Below are 20,473 nucleotides of genomic sequence, written 5' to 3'. Positions count from 1 at the left end.
ATTGAGCCCAGTAAATCAAAAACAAAAAGACCTCTTTTTTTCATGAACATTTAAGCATCATAATCGTATGATCTTTGTGATTCAACTCCTCCCTTCACAAAAACCTGTATAGCCTCTCAAGCTCTTTTATGCCATTGACGAACCCACACCATTTTGACAATTACCTAACAAAATAACTTGCAAGAACATTTAATAACCATTCATATGACATATTTCTAGTAAAATGGCTCTACAAACACCATGGAGTGATCTAAATTAGATAGTCACAAAGTTATGAGGCATATTGGAGTTGTCTGGGGTCTTGTCTTGGCTAGTCAAGATGTGCTTGCCAGTTGCCATGGAAAATGAAGAAGAATGCTTCGCGGCTACTAACTATGGAGATTCCCTTAGCAGATCAATCCTATTTTTGAAGGGCAACGTTCTGGGAAATTGCCTTCCAACCAGAGAGTAAAATGGAGGGGAAGCTCTGCTCTGCTCTCTCTCATGACAAACCTGCTAATGTATGGCAAACACACTTGCCATTATTTTAAAGGGGCTAAAATGTTTTCTTTCTGAAATTAAACTTTTTGGCTGACTCGTTAAGAATGTCATACAGCTGTTTGATTTGGCAGACAAGTATAGATCATCTTATCAATCACGATCAGTAAGGCAAAATGGTTTTTTTTTTTTCAGCCACCTCTCCCATGAATGAAGTCCGAATTAGCAAATGGGGCACCGTATATTTTATTTTTAAAAAATAAAAGACAGATAATGTATGGTCTAATTTATTTTTATTTTTAAATAAAAGGGCCAATGATGTTTCATTTACCCTTAGACATAAAAAAAAATTAAAAATAAAGAAAGCCAAAACTTCATGCTTCTTTTTAATAGGACAAACAACATGTTGCTTGTCTAATTCTTACAAAAATAAATATATGGTATATTGCCTACTGTGTGACAAATGACACATTGTCTCTCGTAAAAATTAAATTTTATTAAAATAATTATTCTTTTTTTATTCATGGTTTTTATTTGAATATAACATATTTTTTTTATTCATGGAACTTTTTTTAATAAAAGGTAATTGTTAAAAATTTCAATCATTCAAAATTAAAAAAAATATTTTCTTAATCTAAACTTTATTTTTTTATTAATAAATTTATTTATTTATTTAATGAAATCATATTTTTTTTAATTGGAAGCACTGTTATCATGATTTATAAAGCAAGTTTTAATAAAAATAATATTAAAATAATATCTTAATATTTTGTATGTGAAAGTAAAGAAAAAAACTGATAAAATTATGACAATAATATACTAAAAATAATAAAAAATTATTCTTATTGAATAATCACGAGCACATTATTTTTTTATTTTTACATATTAGGTATATTATAATTAGAAAGGCAATTGTTAACAGTAACATAAGAACCTATAATAGTATTGAAAAATGATAGAAAGATTGAAAAATAATTAAAATACCATGTTAAGTAATTAATTTATAACATGTTTCAATTAAACTTTTTTTAAAAAAAATTTGAAAAAAAATACAAACTAAGGTCAAGCACATGTATCTAGGAGATCAAGCAGGGTGACTTCAAAGTCATGGACATGTGTATACCCTCTTTATTTTTATTTTATTTTTATTTTTGTCTTAGGGTGGATGATATGTTTTTAACATTTTCATTTTTAATTCAAAAAAATTTTTGCTTGTTGGTTTAGATTTTGACCAAGGTGGCCTAATAGTCATGTTTTTGTTTTTGTTTTATTAAAAAACTTATTTTCAATTTATTTTTATTTAAAAATACCTAATAAACATCCTAAAAATCTTAATAAACTAATTTTCAATCTCAAAACACCTAAACACCTCTAAACATGTCAAAACATACGAAATGAAATTAAATTGAATAAAAAATTCTTCTTTTGCTCTAATCTACTTTTTAAAAAAAAAATAAAAGTTTATAAATACCTAAATAGTGTTACTCTTGTCAGGAGTAACTTATTGATATCAAAATTGATTTTTTTATTATTGAAATGTGATCAATTGATCACTTTCTCCCTCCTCTTCTATTTTTTCAACGATTTTCTTTCTCTTTTTTCAGAACTCAAGGGCTACAATATAAAACAAATGAAGTTTCAAACCTAAGAGTGAAAGTCTAAAATTGAAGGGACTAAAAAAATCTAAATGAAGACTATTGGGATGAAAATGATGTTTTTAACATAAAAAGGGATAATGCCCTGATAATTTTTTTTTTGTCCTTCATTTCTTAATTATTTTTAGTACTAAAAATTTAAATTTTATGTCATCAAATGAACCTCTAATTTGAATTTAAAAATTTATCAAACACCTAGAACATGAAAAGATAAAAGAAAATATAAAAAACATCACATTAAATGGATGGATTAAATAAAAAAACCAATAAAGTTAAGTGACTAAAATAAAAAAAAATAAAAGAGGCACTGTTAATTGAATTCTATGGTGGGAAGAAGGATTTGGACAAGTTTTAAGAGTGATGTGGAGTCATTTGTAAGTGCATTGATTCCGAGGAGTGGTTTTGTTCAGATTGAAACGACTCTTTTGTAATTATTACTTGCATTTGGCATGGCTATAAATAGTCAAAGAAGCTAGCAAAATCTAAGGCTACATAGAAGGAGAGAGAAGCAAAAAATTGAAAACCGCGTATAAACACTTGAAAGTCTTCTCAAGTTCATTAAAAAATAATTAAAACAATTTTCTTGCTGAAGAATTCGTAAGAACTTCAGCATTGAATTGGACTTTTGTTGGCTACATCTTGATCTGAAGTGTCTGGATTTAAATGCAGATTTTATCGCAGTTGTTCCTGCAATTTTTTTTTTCATAGAAAAATATTCTATAATACCAATTAAGTCACAGAGTAATGTAAAGAAAAGAAAATAAAAATGAAAAATGTAAAAAATATATGAAAATGGCGTAAATTAAGCCCTTGAATGAATACATTTTTGTTTACCTAAGGGACCCGAAGATGTTAATTAAAAAAACTAAAATAGTTCAAGAAAACACTGTATATTTACTCTATTTTTACTGTGAATTCTAATAGTGTTTTTCGTTTAAAATTTTTTTTTTGTAGGTTTTTTCACGTGTTGTTTTAACTCTCATCTCTTCTATTTTTCTTAACTTTGGTTTCTTCAAAAGAGTTGATGGATGTCCACCACGTTTATTTTTTCAACTTTGTCTCCTGTCTCTTCTGCCCTCTGTGTTTTGGTTCTTGAAGAGCAAAAACTCATGGTGAATGAACAAATACATCAAGCCTTGGCCCTTCTACATCAGAGAATGTAAGTGAGGGAAACACTTGGTGGACGAATAATTATAATTATAATTATATTATTATATTATTATAACATATATTAAAATTGTTCAGTGTTTCACGGTGCAGTCCACACAGTCCACAGTGAAACGCTGTACTATTTTTTAAAAAAAAAATTGTATTTTTTTATGCTTTTATAGTTTTTTTTTTTGCTTTTTTTGTGTTTTTTTCTTTTAATGAATTTTTTTTGTTTAATTTAGTTTGTTAATGTTTTTTTTTTATTTAGTTATCAGACTTTCATGATACGAATCCCGGGCTTGACGGGTTAAACTGGTTTGATGAGTTAACCGGATTTTTTTTTACTTTTTTTTAATTAATTTTTTAATTTAGTTTAGTTTGTTAATGTTAAATTTCTTTCTATTTAATTATCAAATTTTCATGACACGTATCTCGGGCTTAACGGGTTAACTCAGTTAATTCTGGGTTAACCTGTCAATTTTTTTTTCTATTTAGTTATCAAACTTTCATGACGCGAATCTCAGGTTTGACGGGTTAACCTGGTTTGAAATGTTAACTCAGTTAATTCAGATTTTTTTATTTTTCTTCATTAATTTTTTTCTTCCTGTTGGTTTTTTGTTTGTTTTTTTTATTTTTAATTAATCCTTTTTTAAAATTTATTTCATTGATGTTAAATCTTTTTTCTATTTAGTTATCACACTTTCATGACACGAATCTCAGGTTTGACGGGTTAACCTGATTTGGCTGGCTAACCCAGTTGATTCAGATTTTTTTTTTTCCGATTTCATCTTTTAATATTGTATGCCTTTAGCTTTTTCTTTTTTTCTTTTTTTTTTATGCCTTTCATGGTGGGCTGCACAGTGCAGTTCACGATGAAAAGGCTGATGCCTTCTCTCTTTTTTTAATTAATTTTTTTATTATTTAGTTTGTTGATATTAAATGTTTTTCTATTTAGTTATCAGACTTTCATAACACGGTTCTCAGGTTTGACGGGTTAGCCAGTTAATTTAGATTTTTTTTTCTTTTTCTTCATTAGTTTTTTTCATCTTATAAGTTTTTTTTCTTTTTATTTAATTTTTTTAATTTAGTTCATCAATATTAAATTTTTTTTCTATTTAGTTATCGACCGATGCTTTTAGTTTTTCTTTTTTTTTTCTTTTTGCTTTTTTGCCGTTTTTATACCTTTGATTGTGGACTGCACAGTACAGTCCACAGTGAAAAGACTTATGCTTTTTTGTTTGTTTTTTTTTCCTTTTTAATTAATTTTTTTGTTTAATTTAGTTTATTAATGTTCAATTTTTTTTTTCTATTTAGTTATCAAACTTTCATGACACGGACCCCGAGTTTAATGGGTTAACCTGGTTTGACGGATTAGCCCGGTTAATTCCATGTTAACCCGTCAAATATTTTTTTCTATTTAGTTATCAAACTTTCACAACACGAATCCAAAGTTTGACGGGTTAACCTGGTTTGAAGGGTTAACCCAGTTAATTCAGATTTTTTTCTTTTTTTTCTTTAGTTTTTTTTCTTTATGTTGGTTTTTTTTAATTAATCTATTTAATTATCACACTTTTATGGCATGATCTTGCAGCTAGACCCACATCCAAAACTATTGGGTCTGGTATTGCAGTCAGATCCACTTAAACTTGGGTCATGCAAGTTTAATGTTATTATTAATATTATAAATATTATTCCTGGGTCAGGCGTTGGAACTAAACTTAAGACTCTTGAGTATAATTTTACAAAAAAACCTAATACTTTTAAATTTTAGTTTTTTTTGATATTTTTTATGTAAATAAATTGACCCGTGACATCGCGCGGGTCATGTAACTAGTATAAACCTAAATGAAATTAGAAGCAAATAATTACGTGTGTACTGAACGAGTGGTTCATTGAAACATATAAATAACATATTTCTAGCTTGGATTTAAAAAATAAGGGCATTTTTCCAAGAAAAAAAAAACTGAGAATATTTAAGAACATGGAAGGTCTACTAGTCCTATTTCAAACTAGGTACATTGCATCTAATTAATCTAGGACCATCTGGAGGAGAACATGTAAGAACTACCATGTGGTTCGATCTACTTCCACCTCACTGACCAAGTCCTCCAGCTTTTTAGATTTTCAAGTTACGTACCAGCCCTTTGATCCAACTCAAAGATTGTCTACCAAGTATACAACGTCGTGTACGGTCCAAATATTAAAAGCATGAGAGTTGATTTTTTAGACATTTTTGTAAGCAATCAATTAAAACTTCCTCTCTCCTCTTCCATTACTTACCATATATATATATATAATTTAATTTTTTTTGAATAATTTTAATATATTGATTTAAAAAATAATTTTAAAAAACAACTATTATATGCTAAATACGGCGAAATTAACATGGTGCTGGGTCCATATACAGTTAAGCTTATCCAGCAAAGTGATTAATTAATGTCATTTTCCATCACAGTTAGATAGATGATGGACGGTAAGTGATATAGTGGCACACTTGCATTAGAAAATTCTCGGAAAATCCAAGTTGCTCATAACAAAATAACTCGTTGAAGATAGGAGATGCTGTGATCTCAGTCCTTCTCTTTCCTGGTAAAGGAAAAAAACAAAAGAAGAAGAGCAAAAGATAATGACAGAATATCATGTTTGCAGCAGTTGATCAAGAACAGGTGAACGTTGAGCCCATTATTGTTTCAGATACAGAAACATTGTTCTCTAAAACCCTAACATACTCATTCCTGATATATCTTGAAATCTTCTATTTCAAGATAGATTCGAATATACAAAACTTAAATTACAACAAAAAACAAGGAGAAAAAGAAAATTTAATCCTATATAAGCTCATTAATTTCTGGCGCAGCTTCTCCTTGAGTTAACTAGTATAGTGCGCGGCCACAATTAATTAAGAGCTAGTTGTGGGTATATTGGATGATCGACGATCTGCAAATTCATCCAGAAGAAGCCCTTCCAAATCCTCTATACTCGGAAATAATTCGTCACTGAATAATATATCTGGCATGGCAATTTCGTCCAAAACCTGTCCTTGATCTAATAATTCTTCATTTTTAATACACACATTTTGCACCAATTCATCTTCAATGGAAGTCACTGAAGGGGTTGTTGGGGAGAGAACCCCATCAAAATTCGGCGAAAGTTCGTCTTTTATTGTTGGCATATTGGGCTCAATATTCTTAGTGGCTTCTTTAGGCATAGATGGCTTGATTCGGGTGCTACCGGCGAGGGAGCTTCTTCGAGTAGGATGGGCATGGCTGTGCTCAGCTGTGTAGGTTATGATAAATGTTGATGGATCTGTACGGCTTCTTTCCATTTGCTTTCTTGCCAAACATCCCTTTAGACTGCTGCATCTGTAGTAGCTCCTGTTTGTTGTTCGTGAAAGCAAATGTTAGAGTGCCATTAAATAATTAAAAATAAATCTTCAATAAATGTGGTGCAGCAACTATTTGCACCATTTCCAGGCTACCCACGCTGTAGCTTGTACGAAAGGGGTAGAATTTTTTAGATTCTATAGCCTTGCTTGACCACAGACAAATAGAAAACTCAGAATAGACAAACAAATAGAGTTTTCTTTTACCTTGGATATGGGGATCCCTTGATGGGTTTCTGCCCATATTTGCGCCAAGCCCACATATCAGATGAGAGACCATCTTCTTTCACGTGTTGAACCACTTTTTTGTGCTGATTCTTCCTGAAGATTAACATCAATTAATCTCAGCTGCATCAATACCAGTCGAGGAAATCTAAATTAAAAGAAACTGTATTAATTGAAATTATGAATAAATTTACTGACCTCCTTTTTGATTTGGTCGCACTTGTAGCATCAACAGTATTTGCAAAAGTAGCAGATTCAGGAGAAACAGGCTTCTTTTCCTGCACCTTTTGTCTCTCTTTAACTTCTTTTGGAACAGATATGGATGTGGTGCTGATACTGGTACTAAGGATATTGCTTTGTGGGGAATTAAAGGTCTGGTGCAACAAAGGGTAAAGGGGCTTGTAAAGGCCATCTAGTCCATCAAAATCTGTTGGGGTTTCTTGGAAATTTAAGAGCTCATCTTGATAAAAACTCAAGGGAGCAAAAAAGGAAGGTGGTTTGTTCGTGATGTTGGCAAAATCTTCATAATTGGTACTGCTTCCTGACCTTACCACAGCGTGCAGATCCCAGCTGTCCTCCATGCAAACAAATTCACTCATCATTTATCGGCTAAAACAGAAGAAGAAGGAGAGGAGCTGACTTTGTGGTTGGAGTAGATATAAAATTTGAGAGATGGAAACCTGTGAAAGGATATATTCCAGGCAGGCTGTATATATATTAAAGGAGAGTGGCGCCTACTTAGAAAGTCTCAGGCTTCTCCATTTAGCTAGACTGGATTTTTTTTTTTGCTGCTATTACTGCATTTCCATTGAGTTGACTTTTTTACAAAGTCAAAAACGTATACGATAAATTATGGACCAATAATTTGGATTTTATACGTTCCCTTGGATAAAGCCGACTTGCTGAGACTCGTTCGTCGGCCATGTCATCTTATACCGGACTGCATTATTGGGTGTATTAATTTTAATGGGAGTTAATTTCTGCTTTAAATTGGATGGATAAGCGAAGGTAAAACTCAAGTCTGAGTCCTGCCCCTGAATATATCTCTTAAGGTACAGAACTTACTTAATGAGTATTGCTTGTTGTTTGGAGAGCTCGATTTTTTGTAGGCTTTCCAGTGAGTTTAATTTGGCCTCCACAGTATATATTCTCTTAGTTGGTGTAATTAGGAACCTTTTTTCAGCTTTTTCTTTTTATTGAGTTTAGAATTGCATAAACACATGTTAGTCTAGTGTTTTGATTATTAGTTTTCTTAGTAAAATAAAGCTCAAGGTTTCATATTTTATACATGGTAGCAGCATTAATCTCTTTCATTATATAAGAATCACAGAAGTAGCTAGAATCTAGAATTCAAATTCTTTATTCCTTTTAATATATAAAAAATATATGAAATTAAATATAATCGAAACAAAGAACACAACCACATGGTTGTGGGGTTTTTTTTTAATTAATATATTGTATATATGCTAAATTGTACTACATATTAATTATTTGCAACTGTGTCTCTTGTTATTATTACAAGAGAAGTTCAGAAATGATAAACCTAGGCGTCGCGATCGTCTGGCAGGGGTGGAAATCCTCTAGTGATTGTTATAGTTCGAGCTACTGGGATGTTGGTGAGCCATGAGAGCCATAAACGGTCCCCTTCCCTTCCTGCACGCCTTAAGGAATTAGGGGTCACCTCTATATTATTAGACCTCTCTACTTATATATATAGGGTATAGCCAATATATATAGGGTATAGCCAAACTCTCCGAACTGCCACTCCGGCCACTTGTTTAATTTATTTTATTTATTAAGGATTTCATTAATTGGGACAGATCTATCTTGAAATATACATAGTGCTAGTGTTTAATTTACTCATCCTATAAATTCTCAATCGTATATCCAGTACCCTAGCTAGCATGCATTCATTAATCCGGTTGTGTAACCCAAAAAGGAGGGGGTTGTCTCTTCTGTGTAAAACTCCCGATAATTTCAATTTTCATGTATATATTTAGCTTTCCATAGTTTTCTTACTTTCGTGCGATAGAGCTTGTTCTTTATCTATTTTCTGTATATTGGTCAGCCTTCATTTTATCTCCTAATCTTTTATTATCTGTAAGATTCAGAATTTTGACTTTGATACTTCCGGCCTAGTCTAATGCATGTGCTCCGCCCATTCAACCAGGCAGAAAACGAGTATAGAAACACAAAGGGGGACCTGCGCGGTCTCAGTACTGAGTCGCTAGCTCGTTCCTCCAAATTAAGTACCCAGTTTTTGCCAAATATTTTGTAAGAGGAAAAAAGTTCAATCGGTGGTCAAAGAGAGAAAGGAGTCGGTGGTCGCCAGCAAGCAACTTGCAAGAAATTTGTAGCACCTACAACAAATAGGTAGTTTCCATCCAACGGGAAGCAATACGGCAATGGAAAAACAAGCAAGGGATGGATCTTTACATGCATTGCGTAGATTCTAGGGAAACTAAAAAAATAAGATATCAGGTCCACAAAGGCCACTACAGTGATCTCATCTCAACACATAAGAATATGCTTCTTGTCCCTGTTCATCAATTAGCTTTTGTTTTGGGAGAACTACTAATACGACCTCCACCTATTAGGTAGGTCTCAATTAGGTCCCTCCCACACTAACTACACTAACATTACCTCTTGGAATCTGGATTCAACCTATCAAGATTGTATGTGCCGATCTCCTCTTTATTAATTAGACGTTGGTTTTTCCTTTTAGATCACACAACAAATTATGTTTGGCAGTATGGTAGCAGTTGTTTTTTAAATAATTTTTCGTGCTGAAATGCATGCTAATGATTTTTTTTATTTTTTAAAAATTATTTTTTATATCAGCACATCAAAACGATCCAAAACATACAAACCATATTAAATTTTAATAAAAAAAAATAAAATTTTTTTAAAATACAGTTTGCACCGCGTTCTCCCAAACACTTCACTCTCTCCCATTTCTATGTCACAAACTTTTCACTTTCGAGTACTTGGTGGTATCTTGCATGCTAAAGACTATTCCCAGTGGATGTGTGTTGAAGAGAAATGAAAGTTTCAAGGAGATTGTTTCTATAATAATGTAGTTGCATTATAAAGATAACGAAGGTGGCACTAAAAGGAGCTAGCGCAACTAAAATTGGCAATTAGAAAAGAAGAAAACGACGTGTAATTTGACAAGGCAGATATCATCCCATCGATGGAGAGAAAGGATGGGCACAGTTTTCCTAGGTTGAGTGCAACATTGGTGCAATCAATAGGGGAGGGACATAATTGTAGTTTGCCCTTCTTGTTTTTTCTTTTCCCCTAGCTTCTTTTACCTATAAAGAATAGACTATAGAGTGTGGCTGTACGTGTGTAGGCAGGCAACTAGCAAGTAGCAGGAATTGAAAAGATTGAAAGCTCTTGCCGGTTGTGGCAATTGGGAGCTGTCCCACGCGGATAGGTTGTGACTTCCAAGCTCGGGAAGTAACTAATGAAATTGAAAATGACTAAATGCGCTAACGTCAGAATTTGATGTCTCAGTAGTTAGGTTTGCATTCAAACATAAACGCTGGGAAAAGAGCGTTTATTTTTCCTAATATAATGCATTTAGTATATGATTTGAAAATGAGCTGAGGCCCTGTTTCTTATTGGCTGGAATTTTGTAAATTCTCTTGAGTTAAGGTTTTTCGTACCCAGATTTAAATGATATATGCGCTTAAGAAACATGTCAAGGAACTTTCTAAAAATAAGTTCATTCACATGTGCATGGCTACGAACTCCTTATGTTAGTTGTAATTTGACAAATGTCATGTACCCATGAAAAAAAAACAAAGGAAAGAAATTGGAGCAAGAGTGGGTGAAATTGATTTTAGGAAGGCTATTTGAGAAAAGATTATTACTTCAATGATAATTCCATTGTGATCATTATTTTAGCATGATGTTACATTATTTTTTCTTCTCCCTTCTTTTTCTTATTTCAATTATAACTTGCTTGGTAGAATTATTTAATTTCACATTCTAAAACTACAAACCGAGAAAAGTCATTCGATATCATGAAAATTACTTCTTATTATAAAAAAACCATTTATTTTTTTACAAAAATAATTGGACATGAGTTTTTGGTTTTACACTTTTATCATGTCAATTTTCACATATCTGAACAAATTACATCACTTTTGATACAATAGAAATGATAGTTTATTAACATTCAAAAATAATTATAAAACTTTTTTTCTAACCCAATTTAAGGTATGATTCCAATAGATGGTACAATCCGTTTATCATTAAGGCTAATCTCTTGAATTAATAGTTTGAATTATTATAGCATGTCAAGAGTAAATAGGGTTTTTTTTAAACTAACATATATATATATATATATATATATATATATATATATATAAACAAAGCAATTTATAGATTGTGCTGTTCCTAACAACATAATCTATGTGGTTTGTTTGTGTTGTTTTGAACAGTGCAAACCTTACATTTAAAAGTCTTCTGTGTTTTTTTTCCATTTCTCTTCTACTTCATCCTCTTTTCCCTCACCCACCTAATCTTCCACTCCCCTAACATTACTACTATTTGCAGCCATTCCCCTCTTTCTTTCTTATTTCATTGTCTCCTTTCTAATTTTTTGAATGTGCTTGTTTCTAAAATAAATAAATAAATAAATTGGCATGTGCTAGTTGAAAAGAATAACTCCAGAGTAAATCATGAATGGAGATTCAAAGTTGGAACAAAAAATTGACGGGGGAAAATCTTTCAATCAAATGGTAGGTTAGACCAGCAGGGAACAAAATTAAAATTCATGCATGATTCACAACCGACATTTGACCAAAGACCAAATAGCTATTAGCTATTAGCTACCTACATACCTATATACTCTCTTAAACAGTAGTAGCACTTAATTATCAATTATTATTCTTTTTATTTTTATTCTGAATAATTGGAAGATAAATAATAAATAACGAATACTATAAAAATATTTTGGGAGTGGCTATCTAAGCTGATCATGCAAGAATCTCTTTGTAAATTAGAAGTGCCATGATTCTCCAAATTGATTGTTCTAATTTAAAAATTGTGCTAGAATTTTTCCTTCACGTAAGCATGGCACTTTTGCGGTCTGCGGGTGATTCTCGGACAACCATTTTGCAGCCGTGATCCTTGCGCAGGACCCACGAGTAAATAGTTAAAGTTTGGGCCACCCGGGAATTCAAAAGCAAGCCCATTGACTTCTACTCCCTGCCCATCAAGAAAGCCCATTAAATGCCCGTCAATAAGTGGACAATAAAGCAGAAACCCGGCGTCCAACTAGTTCTAAAAAAAGCACTGTTCACTGCCGACATTGGAAGGATAGTCAACTGCCAGTTACTGATCCCAAATCCAAGCATTTATCTTTTCAAAGGATAAAACATGGTGGTGATAACCATGGCAATAGTCATATTGGCCAAAAAAACACAAGAATAACAAATGTAAGTAAATAGCAGGTTAAAATGATAGATTACTTCAAAACAACTTCCATGACTTTTTAATAACAAAATTGTTCTAAGAAATTATTCTGTGATACAACTCTCATCCAAACGTCAACACTATTTTAATGAATTTTACACTCTTAATCGAGGATAAAATTGAGCGTAGATACCAGCAAAATTCCAGCTTTACTAAAATGAATCCAACAATCATGGTGTGTGAATCAGATTCAAAACCAGTCTCAGCCGCAATATACAGAACTACAGGCATCTCAATTTCCTAACAAACAATTTCAGCTTCTCCTGGATGTTAGACTCACTCTCTTTCCCTCAACGGAGAACTTCTTGCAACCTTCCAGCTGCAACCACCACAGGAAAAAGTGTCAGATCAGAATAGTACGTGCAAGGTCACTAAGGAGCATGAAAGGTGCTGGCTGAAGATCAAAAAGCAGGGATAAAAGGAGAGAAAAAGCTGCCATATCTTTCTGATAATTATTACTACAAAATTGTTGGCTGCAAATTGTTGAATGGTAGCTAGATGCACATACCTTTTGCTTCAAGTAAGCAACAGCATCTCTCCTGGAAGTGAAGTTTGAAAAAACAGCAGGTGAGTGTTCTTCAACCAGACTTTTCAGCTTTTTAAGCTTTAATGACTCTCCCGGCACCTGGATAGTTTAATTAATTAGGGACATAAACTATCATTTGCTTACAACAGCTAGCAATGTTAGGTGCCGCACCTGGTGCAGGAGCCTTTTACACAGGCTTTTCAACTTCACTTTTTGTTCATTAAGTTCCTGCATTTTGGGAGTGTCCTCACGTTTACGTTTTCCTGATGAACAGAAATCAACAGAATCCTTGTCAACAATTTTTGCTTCAACATTTTCCATTTCCAGAATGCCATCACAATTTTGTTTTGCTGAGGGAAAATCAGCAGAACATTTGTCGTCAGCATCAGAGTCATCATCATCAGCTGCAGAATCCTCATCATCACTGTTGTCAAAGGTGGTCTTTTTCCCCTGAAAGCGAACACCAGCTATTTTCTTTGGCCGATCCTTAATACCCAACCCTTGCTTTCCAGATGTAGCTTTGTCCTAAAACAGTAGGAAAATGCAATCAATGACTCCCCTGTCATGTAAATACCCGACACTCCAAACACAGCCCTTGAAAAAAGATAATTCAAAAGGCACATTCAGTTTATCAGTCATGTTCCTGTACAACTTTTATCCTGCTCCATTCAGGAATTTCCATGAGATATGTAATCGGCATAGGTTAAGAGACTGGACCAGATATTCCATATTAATAATTTCATAACTCAAGGGATTACAAAAATTCAAAGAAAACATAGCCCAAAGAATAGTATTCAAGGAAAAAAAGTTCCAAAAAAGGACACATACTTGGACAAGTTTGTAGAGATTCTCTTGATCTTCTTCAAAGAACATGGCCCTTTCATTACGATTGTGAGTATCAGCAGTTCTGGTTGATTTCTTTTTGGCAGGCTTTGCTCCAAGTAAACCACCAGATACAAACCCATGTTTAAAACCCCACCAATCTGGAGGAAGATCTTCAACCTTGCTTCCTGTCACAGTGAGCTAAAGTTATTCTAAGCAATCAATGTTTTCCAATCAGCAGCTGAAGGAAAACCAATGTGAAATATAGCATCTCATAAAAAGCACAAGGATCTACAGATACAGCACAAATTGCATATTTATGTAGAGAAATCTGTGCCGGAGATGATCAAATAAGGTTTATGAGGAACATGACAAAGAATGGCCGAGAAGACCCTTGGATTCAAATGATTTCACTCCCCCAGATTATCTGAAATAAATGAGCTAAAATTAAAAAAGTTAAAACACCTGCCAATGGTGTTGAATGATAAATTTGTTGCAGTAACTACTCTTTTTGGATAAGTTCAACAGAATGTAATCAGCATATGTTTCCCAGCTATATGAAACATGATTCAAATTGTCATCATCATTATCTCGACAAGCACATAGAGAAGCTTATCATGCAGACCTGAATCCTTGGTATAAAATCACATTGAACTGCCTTGTCAAAAGCCCAGGGCACTAAAAGCTAAGAGTTAAGGGGAAATAACACAGACTATAAAATCATCAATTCCTGAAAGACTGCATAAATGCACAAAACACATGAATGAATAAGTAAAAGTTCATAGAAAAAAATCCCAAGACATGCCATTTATCAGAAAAGACACCTGTTGTCTCCATATACTTGTATTTTACCTCCAAGATACCATATTTGACTCTCAAGTGCAGATTCAGACTCCAACTCATTGTCTGGATTTGAATCTGTCTGAGGTAACTCTTCTGATTTTTTTACCTGGGACAAATATTACTAGATTACTAATGATGAAAGATAAAATTCTATTTGAATACTAAACTCACAACATAGATCAAACAAAAGCATGGGGACCAATGGAACAAGAATCTATCAGAAATTGAATATTTCAAAATGAGCTTTCCTCCATTGGTATATTGTATTTTAAATACCCAATAACATGTGTAGTCTTCAGCATATCAATTATAAGTCTAGATTCTGCAACAAATCCCACATATAGCGATGATGCAAACTCAAAGTTCATGCTTTAACCATTGGACAAACATTGAGTTTCCAAGTTTTAAGACTTACAAGAATTCCTGAGAGATCCTTTGAAGAATATGCATTGACAAGCTTCCCCCTCTCTCTTTTATGATATCTGATAAACAATGCTGATGCTGATTAGTATTCCGTAAACTAATTCTTCTTTACATTAACCCAAACCAATATGCAATAAAATTGAACTTCTTCAAAGATAACTATGGCACCACACACCACCACTAACCTTCCCCGTGCTCGAGTAGCCTTGACAACTTGTTCCTTAGCATCATTAGTTGCATCAGTCTCAGTTTTTTCTTCACTGCTGTTCTCCTTCACAACCTCTGTTGGACGCAGAAAAACTAAAGACAATTAAATAGTAATTCCAATACTAGTCGAATCAAATTTCATTATAGTACGATCATACCTTCATCATTACTTTGCACAGCTTGCTGTCAAACAAACACAAAAAAAGAAAAAGAGAATCAAAATCCATGATGGCAAATATTATGCAAACACGGTTGAACAATTAAGGCAAAAACAGACCACTTTCAGTCTTTTAAGGATGCTATCAAATTGGGTGGTATCAAATGCCCAGTTATTAGGCTTCTCTACTCCAACACCTGTAGTGTCCTGTTTGTTTTTTACTCTAACATAACCCTTGATCCCCTGTTTATCTTTCCCTAACCCCTCTCCTTCTTCCCATCCCTGAAAAAAAATCAACAAACACGCCATTAAGAAGTGAAACGAATAAATATATCAGGGAGATGGGGGGAATCTACCATTTGTTTCATGAGGCGGAAAGCAGGGGATTCCCTAACGATACCGACGTAACGGAGAGGGGCTTCAGGTGCGGCCATCTTTGCCGCCTTTTCTTCTCCTTCTTCTTTGTTTTCTCGTCGATTTGGAGGTGCAGTCGTTTCGAGGAGTGGAAGAAGGATAAATTTGGAGAGGGATAGGCAGGTCAAAAACCCTAGAGAAGGGGTAGGGGAATTATCTGGTGGATTTAGAGAGTGTTGTGTTCGGTGGGGATGCGAGGGATTTAGTGGTTAGGATTTCGATGATGTGTTAGCGGATTTAGGCTCTACTGATCTTACGTGTGTGATTTTCTTTTGTCTTGGCGGTTGTATTCAGTACACGTAAGCGTTTATTTCATTTGGCCGTCGAGGAAACGTCGACGTTTTCTTTTTCTTTTTATTTTCCCCTCTTTTTCTTGGATAAATTGTGTTGGGGATTTTTTTTTCTTTTATTTGCAAATAATTTTCCGCCACATATTTTTTGAGCTAAAAAAAGGGGCGATTTGTTGTTTATTTATTCTTTAAGCTTAAAAAATAAAAAAGAATGTTGAATCGGACTGGTTGTAAAATTTTCATGGGGACAAGAATTTCGTTTTTTTTGAAGTCCATATTCTCAAAATGATCTTCATAATTTTACCTGACCAAAATTATGTCCTTAAAATTAAAATCATTTAACAAAAAAAATTTATATTTATATTTATATTTATTTTTATATTCAATCATCTACCATATTCCTTGGTGATGGTATACATCACCTATTTCTAGGTTTATAAGGTTTGAACAAATATTTTTATTTTTTTAAACTCGTGTCAATTTCATTTGTCATTATTTATTTAATTAAAAACTAGATTTTGTTATTTTTATTTGTTTAATTTCTATAAAAAAAATTATAATTTTAAAAATAACTTGTGTTATCCGAGTTCTTTTTATTTATTATTTTTTGTTGAATCTAGTTTGACATATTTTTTAAATTGATATTTTTTTTATTTCATCTTCCAATATTATATTGATTGAGAATTAATTTTATTTTTCAGTTCTATCATTCAAGGTTAAAGTTTTTTGATATTAGACTTCATGATCTTCTTTAGTTTCCTTTGTATTTATTTATCACAATCTCATCACTTAAATTGTGGATTTGATGAGTTAGCATAAGTCAATTCAATTTATTTTTAGGATTGTTTTTTAATTTAATATTTTTTAAGTTCTATCTTTTTTTTTATTTGTTTTCTATGAAGTTGTTTCATCCATATGATTTAGGTCGTAGAGTTTAGTTGGTTTTCTTGACTTGTTATTTTTTTTTTATTTTTTAAAATTGATTTTTTTTCAAATTTATTACTCTAAGCTATATTTGTTTTGAGTTGGAATTTAAGTTTTTTTTTTTGGCTTATCTTAATTTTATTACATGAGTTGAATATTTAACATGCTTATTAAGGTTGACTTCAACCATTTTTATTTTTAGTTTTAGTTTTTTTATTTGACTGGCTGAAATCATTGCTTCCTCATCTTTTTTATTTTGATAACTATTTGTTTTAGGTTCCATAAATTTTTAACCAAATTGATCCATTTATTGTTTTGACACGTTTTTTTTAATTAAATTATACCATTTTTTTCCCAGTTGAATCCATACCATGAGTTATGTTTGTTTACTTTTTTGAGACAAGATTGCCTCGTCTGAATGTTTTTTTTAACCTAATAAATGAAAATATTTGCTTGCTGCAGCGCGGGCCACAAATTTAGTTTGGTTACAAAAGGTGTTTCCTACACAAGTCAAAATTTTGATCCTGTTTACCCCCAAGCATCTACAAGGCCCCCATAAATTCAGTTTGGTTCGTCCACCATCTTTCACGAGCTTGTACCATCAGCTTATAAAACATTGTACTCTGCCAAATCTCCATTACCAAACAAAACAAACCTACCGGCTTGAACACCACAAAACACTCTTCACACAGAACAACAGTCACAAAAAGAACCCGTTTTTCTTCTGCAAAACAAAATCACAATGGCCATGGCCACAAACCTGTATACTTCATATTCTATAATAGCGACCAAAGCCCACAACAACAAAAGTGTCTCTCTTTCGTTACAACCTGGTACTTACACCACTAGCCATGTCAAGTTCACTCTACCAATTCAAAAAAGAACCGGACTTTCAATTTCAGCTGCGAGTACTACTGCGACACAAGTAGAGGGATCTGCAACTTCTAGCAAAGCATCCAGGACTTTGCCTTTTAGGGTGGGTCATGGGTTTGATCTCCATAGGCTGGAACCTGGGTACCCTTTGATTATAGGTGGGATTGATGTGCCACATGATAGAGGATGTGAAGCTCACTCTGATGGTAACATTTTGATTGATTCTCGATGTTTTTTATTTTTTTTCTATTGATTCCATATCAATTGAATACTTGAGTTCGAACTTAGAGTTTTGGGATTTAAAAAGATTCGGGCTCTGATCATCCTTTTGGGGTTATTTTTTTTATGGGAACCAATTGGGATATGATTTTGTTTAAGTAGTTTCATTGAATTGCTTGCAGGGGATGTGTTACTTCATTGTGTTGTGGATGCAATATTGGGTGCACTGGGCCTCCCTGATATTGGGCAGATATTCCCTGATTCTGATCCTAAATGGAAAGGAGCACCTTCATCTGTTTTTATCAAAGAAGCTGTGAGTTTTTATATACTAGTCATGACTATTAGTAAGAATTTTATGGGTTCTTGGTTGTTTCTTAAATTCGTTTGTGTATTCTTAATGTTTACGTGTATTCATTGTCAATACTTAGTATAGATTCAACTGTGTTCGCTCATTTAGGAGTAGCAAATCACTCACAGGTTCAGATGTGCTAGTCAAGATGCTTTGAGGAATTTGTTCTGCTATGAACACAATAAATAAATCAGATTTGCTTACTTCAAGTTGAGGGTAAGAAAGATTCTATTGCTATGAAAGAAACAAAGAATATCTACACTTTCATAGGCAATAGCAGACACATGTTCGAGTTGAATTGGAGTTACCCTAAATTAAGCAACGTGATTTTCTAACTGCTTTACTTCCCTTGCATGAATTGGCATTTAAAGGTATAGTATATAATCTACAAAGAAGTTATTCTAATGGTGCTCTAAAATCTCTATGCTTCCTGATTGATGCCGATGAAATGAAACCCGTGCCTGGAACAACTTCAGCTGTTTCTGGTTTGACTTGGGAGTTCAGGGGAGGGCGGGCAAGGATTCGTCATAGGAAATTACCTTTGCATGATATGTATGTCCTGAAAAAGATAAAAGTGACGCTGTCTATATGATGTATACACCCCTAAAGAAGCGGGTGGGGCCTTTAGCACTGCAGGAAAGTGTTGATAGCACTCCACTATTATTAAGAGAGAAAGATAGATCTAGAGAGAAGTAGAGTGATATTAAAACTTGGTGTCGTGCTAATGGCACCACCCCACAGTAGCCTGTCACCGTTAAATTCTCCATATAAAATGTTTGTCACTGCAGAAAAGGTTTTACTTGTATTATTCCTGCAAAAATTATGCATTGGCATGTGTTTTTTAACTCATCTATTTGTGCGATGTATCCATTGTCCCATGTGTTTTCTTGGCAATCCTACCTTCAAACATGCATAATGTCTTGGTGATGCATATTCCTAGGACTTGCAGAAACAAATTTGCGAATTTAGGATACAAAGAGAAATTTTGGAGAGGAAAGATGAGAATATCAATGTTGTTCCTCAATGAATTATGTCAGTGATGGGAGTTGATCCTTGTAGAGTTGTTAAAATTGTGACCTTCTAGCTGTTTTGACTCAACTGCATAACCACCTTTCTTACCAAAGCTAGTTAAAACTATAACAGTTTCACTATCCAAGTCTCTAATATGCTGCCCCTTCAATCTCTTTGGTAGGTAAGCTATTCTTTCCTTCAATCTTTGTGCCATCTATCACTTCCCCATTCGCATCCGTGACAGTTAAATGTAGCCTAAAGAGGTTTTGGAACAAGCTTTTGACGATCAAACTTCTTATAGTTACTCTCTTGTGGTATTCTTGAACATTAACTACTGTGATAAACAACTGAAATCGTTGGGTGGGATGTTCTCGACTGGAGTGGTGTACTGGCGTTTACATTTAGATGTGAGATTATGACTTGTGAGTACTGACATCAAGGAATCTTTTTATATACATATCTGGATGACAACCTGGCAGGATAATCTATCCTGGAAACCATCGTCCATTACGTTTATATCTGAAAATGATTTCATCTACCTTTCTGAAACCTGGGAAATCGTAATGTGAGGTCCTCTAAGCAGTTTGTCTGTAATAACCAAATCTTATCCTATGCTTTCAGGTGAGACTTATGCACGAGGCAGGTTACGAGATTGGAAACTTGGATGCTACCTTGATTCTTCAAAGGCCAAAACTGAGCCCACACAAGGAGTCTATCAGGGCCAATTTGTCTGAGCTGCTAGGAGCAGACCCCTCTGTTGTAAATTTGAAAGCAAAAACTCATGAAAAAGTCGATAGCCTTGGTGAGAATAGAAGTATAGCGGCACACACAGTGGTTCTTCTCATGAAGAAGTGAAGTGAATGTCTTGAAATGTATACTGTTTTGGATAGGGAAATTGTACTTCATTGGCATTGTTATATACTGCTACACAAATAAACCACTGTGTCCTCTCAGCTGATATCATCGGTGTCTCGTACAAATATTTCCCTTTGGTGCAAGTTTATCTGAAGATTGTTTTTTTATGCTGGATATGGTAGCAA

General features: G+C 33.4%; 3 protein-coding genes across 4 annotated transcripts; 1 reads left to right on the top strand and 2 right to left on the bottom strand.

Moving 5' to 3' along the window:
* Window positions 1-5,908: 5,908 nt before the first annotated feature.
* LOC133702265 (WRKY transcription factor 22-like) lies at window positions 5,909-7,614 on the bottom strand. The gene is made up of 3 exons (XM_062126576.1): window positions 7,087-7,614; window positions 6,871-6,984; window positions 5,909-6,655 (listed from the first exon to the last, which is right to left on the bottom strand). The coding sequence occupies exons 1-3, from the start codon at window positions 7,488-7,490 to the stop codon at window positions 6,181-6,183; spliced, it is 993 nt and encodes a 330-aa protein (XP_061982560.1). The 5' UTR covers window positions 7,491-7,614; the 3' UTR covers window positions 5,909-6,180.
* A 4,753-nt stretch (window positions 7,615-12,367) lies between these two features.
* LOC133702207 (G-patch domain-containing protein 1) lies at window positions 12,368-15,933 on the bottom strand. 2 transcript variants are annotated; one of them, XM_062126477.1, is made up of 10 exons: window positions 15,710-15,933; window positions 15,474-15,635; window positions 15,355-15,379; window positions 15,175-15,289; window positions 14,982-15,048; window positions 14,576-14,672; window positions 13,730-13,911; window positions 13,073-13,426; window positions 12,884-13,000; window positions 12,368-12,694 (listed from the first exon to the last, which is right to left on the bottom strand). In XM_062126477.1, the coding sequence occupies exons 1-10, from the start codon at window positions 15,785-15,787 to the stop codon at window positions 12,629-12,631; spliced, it is 1,263 nt and encodes a 420-aa protein (XP_061982461.1). In that variant the 5' UTR covers window positions 15,788-15,933; the 3' UTR covers window positions 12,368-12,628. The 2 variants fall into 2 exon arrangements, with proteins under 2 accessions (XP_061982461.1, XP_061982462.1); XM_062126478.1 differs by having other exon boundaries at window positions 15,175-15,271; window positions 15,710-15,931.
* Window positions 15,934-17,547: 1,614 nt separating this feature from the next.
* LOC133702381 (2-C-methyl-D-erythritol 2,4-cyclodiphosphate synthase, chloroplastic-like) lies at window positions 17,548-20,455 on the top strand. The gene is made up of 3 exons (XM_062126717.1): window positions 17,548-18,060; window positions 18,256-18,386; window positions 20,055-20,455. The coding sequence occupies exons 1-3, from the start codon at window positions 17,724-17,726 to the stop codon at window positions 20,286-20,288; spliced, it is 702 nt and encodes a 233-aa protein (XP_061982701.1). The 5' UTR covers window positions 17,548-17,723; the 3' UTR covers window positions 20,289-20,455.
* Window positions 20,456-20,473: the final 18 nt, after the last annotated feature.

This window comes from Populus nigra, chromosome 8 (assembly GCF_951802175.1).
Source record: "Populus nigra chromosome 8, ddPopNigr1.1, whole genome shotgun sequence".
NCBI classification, from domain to species: Eukaryota; Viridiplantae; Streptophyta; class Magnoliopsida; order Malpighiales; family Salicaceae; genus Populus; species Populus nigra.
The sequence above is the reverse complement of the archived record's forward strand: the minus strand, read 5'-3'. Positions and strand labels throughout refer to the sequence as shown.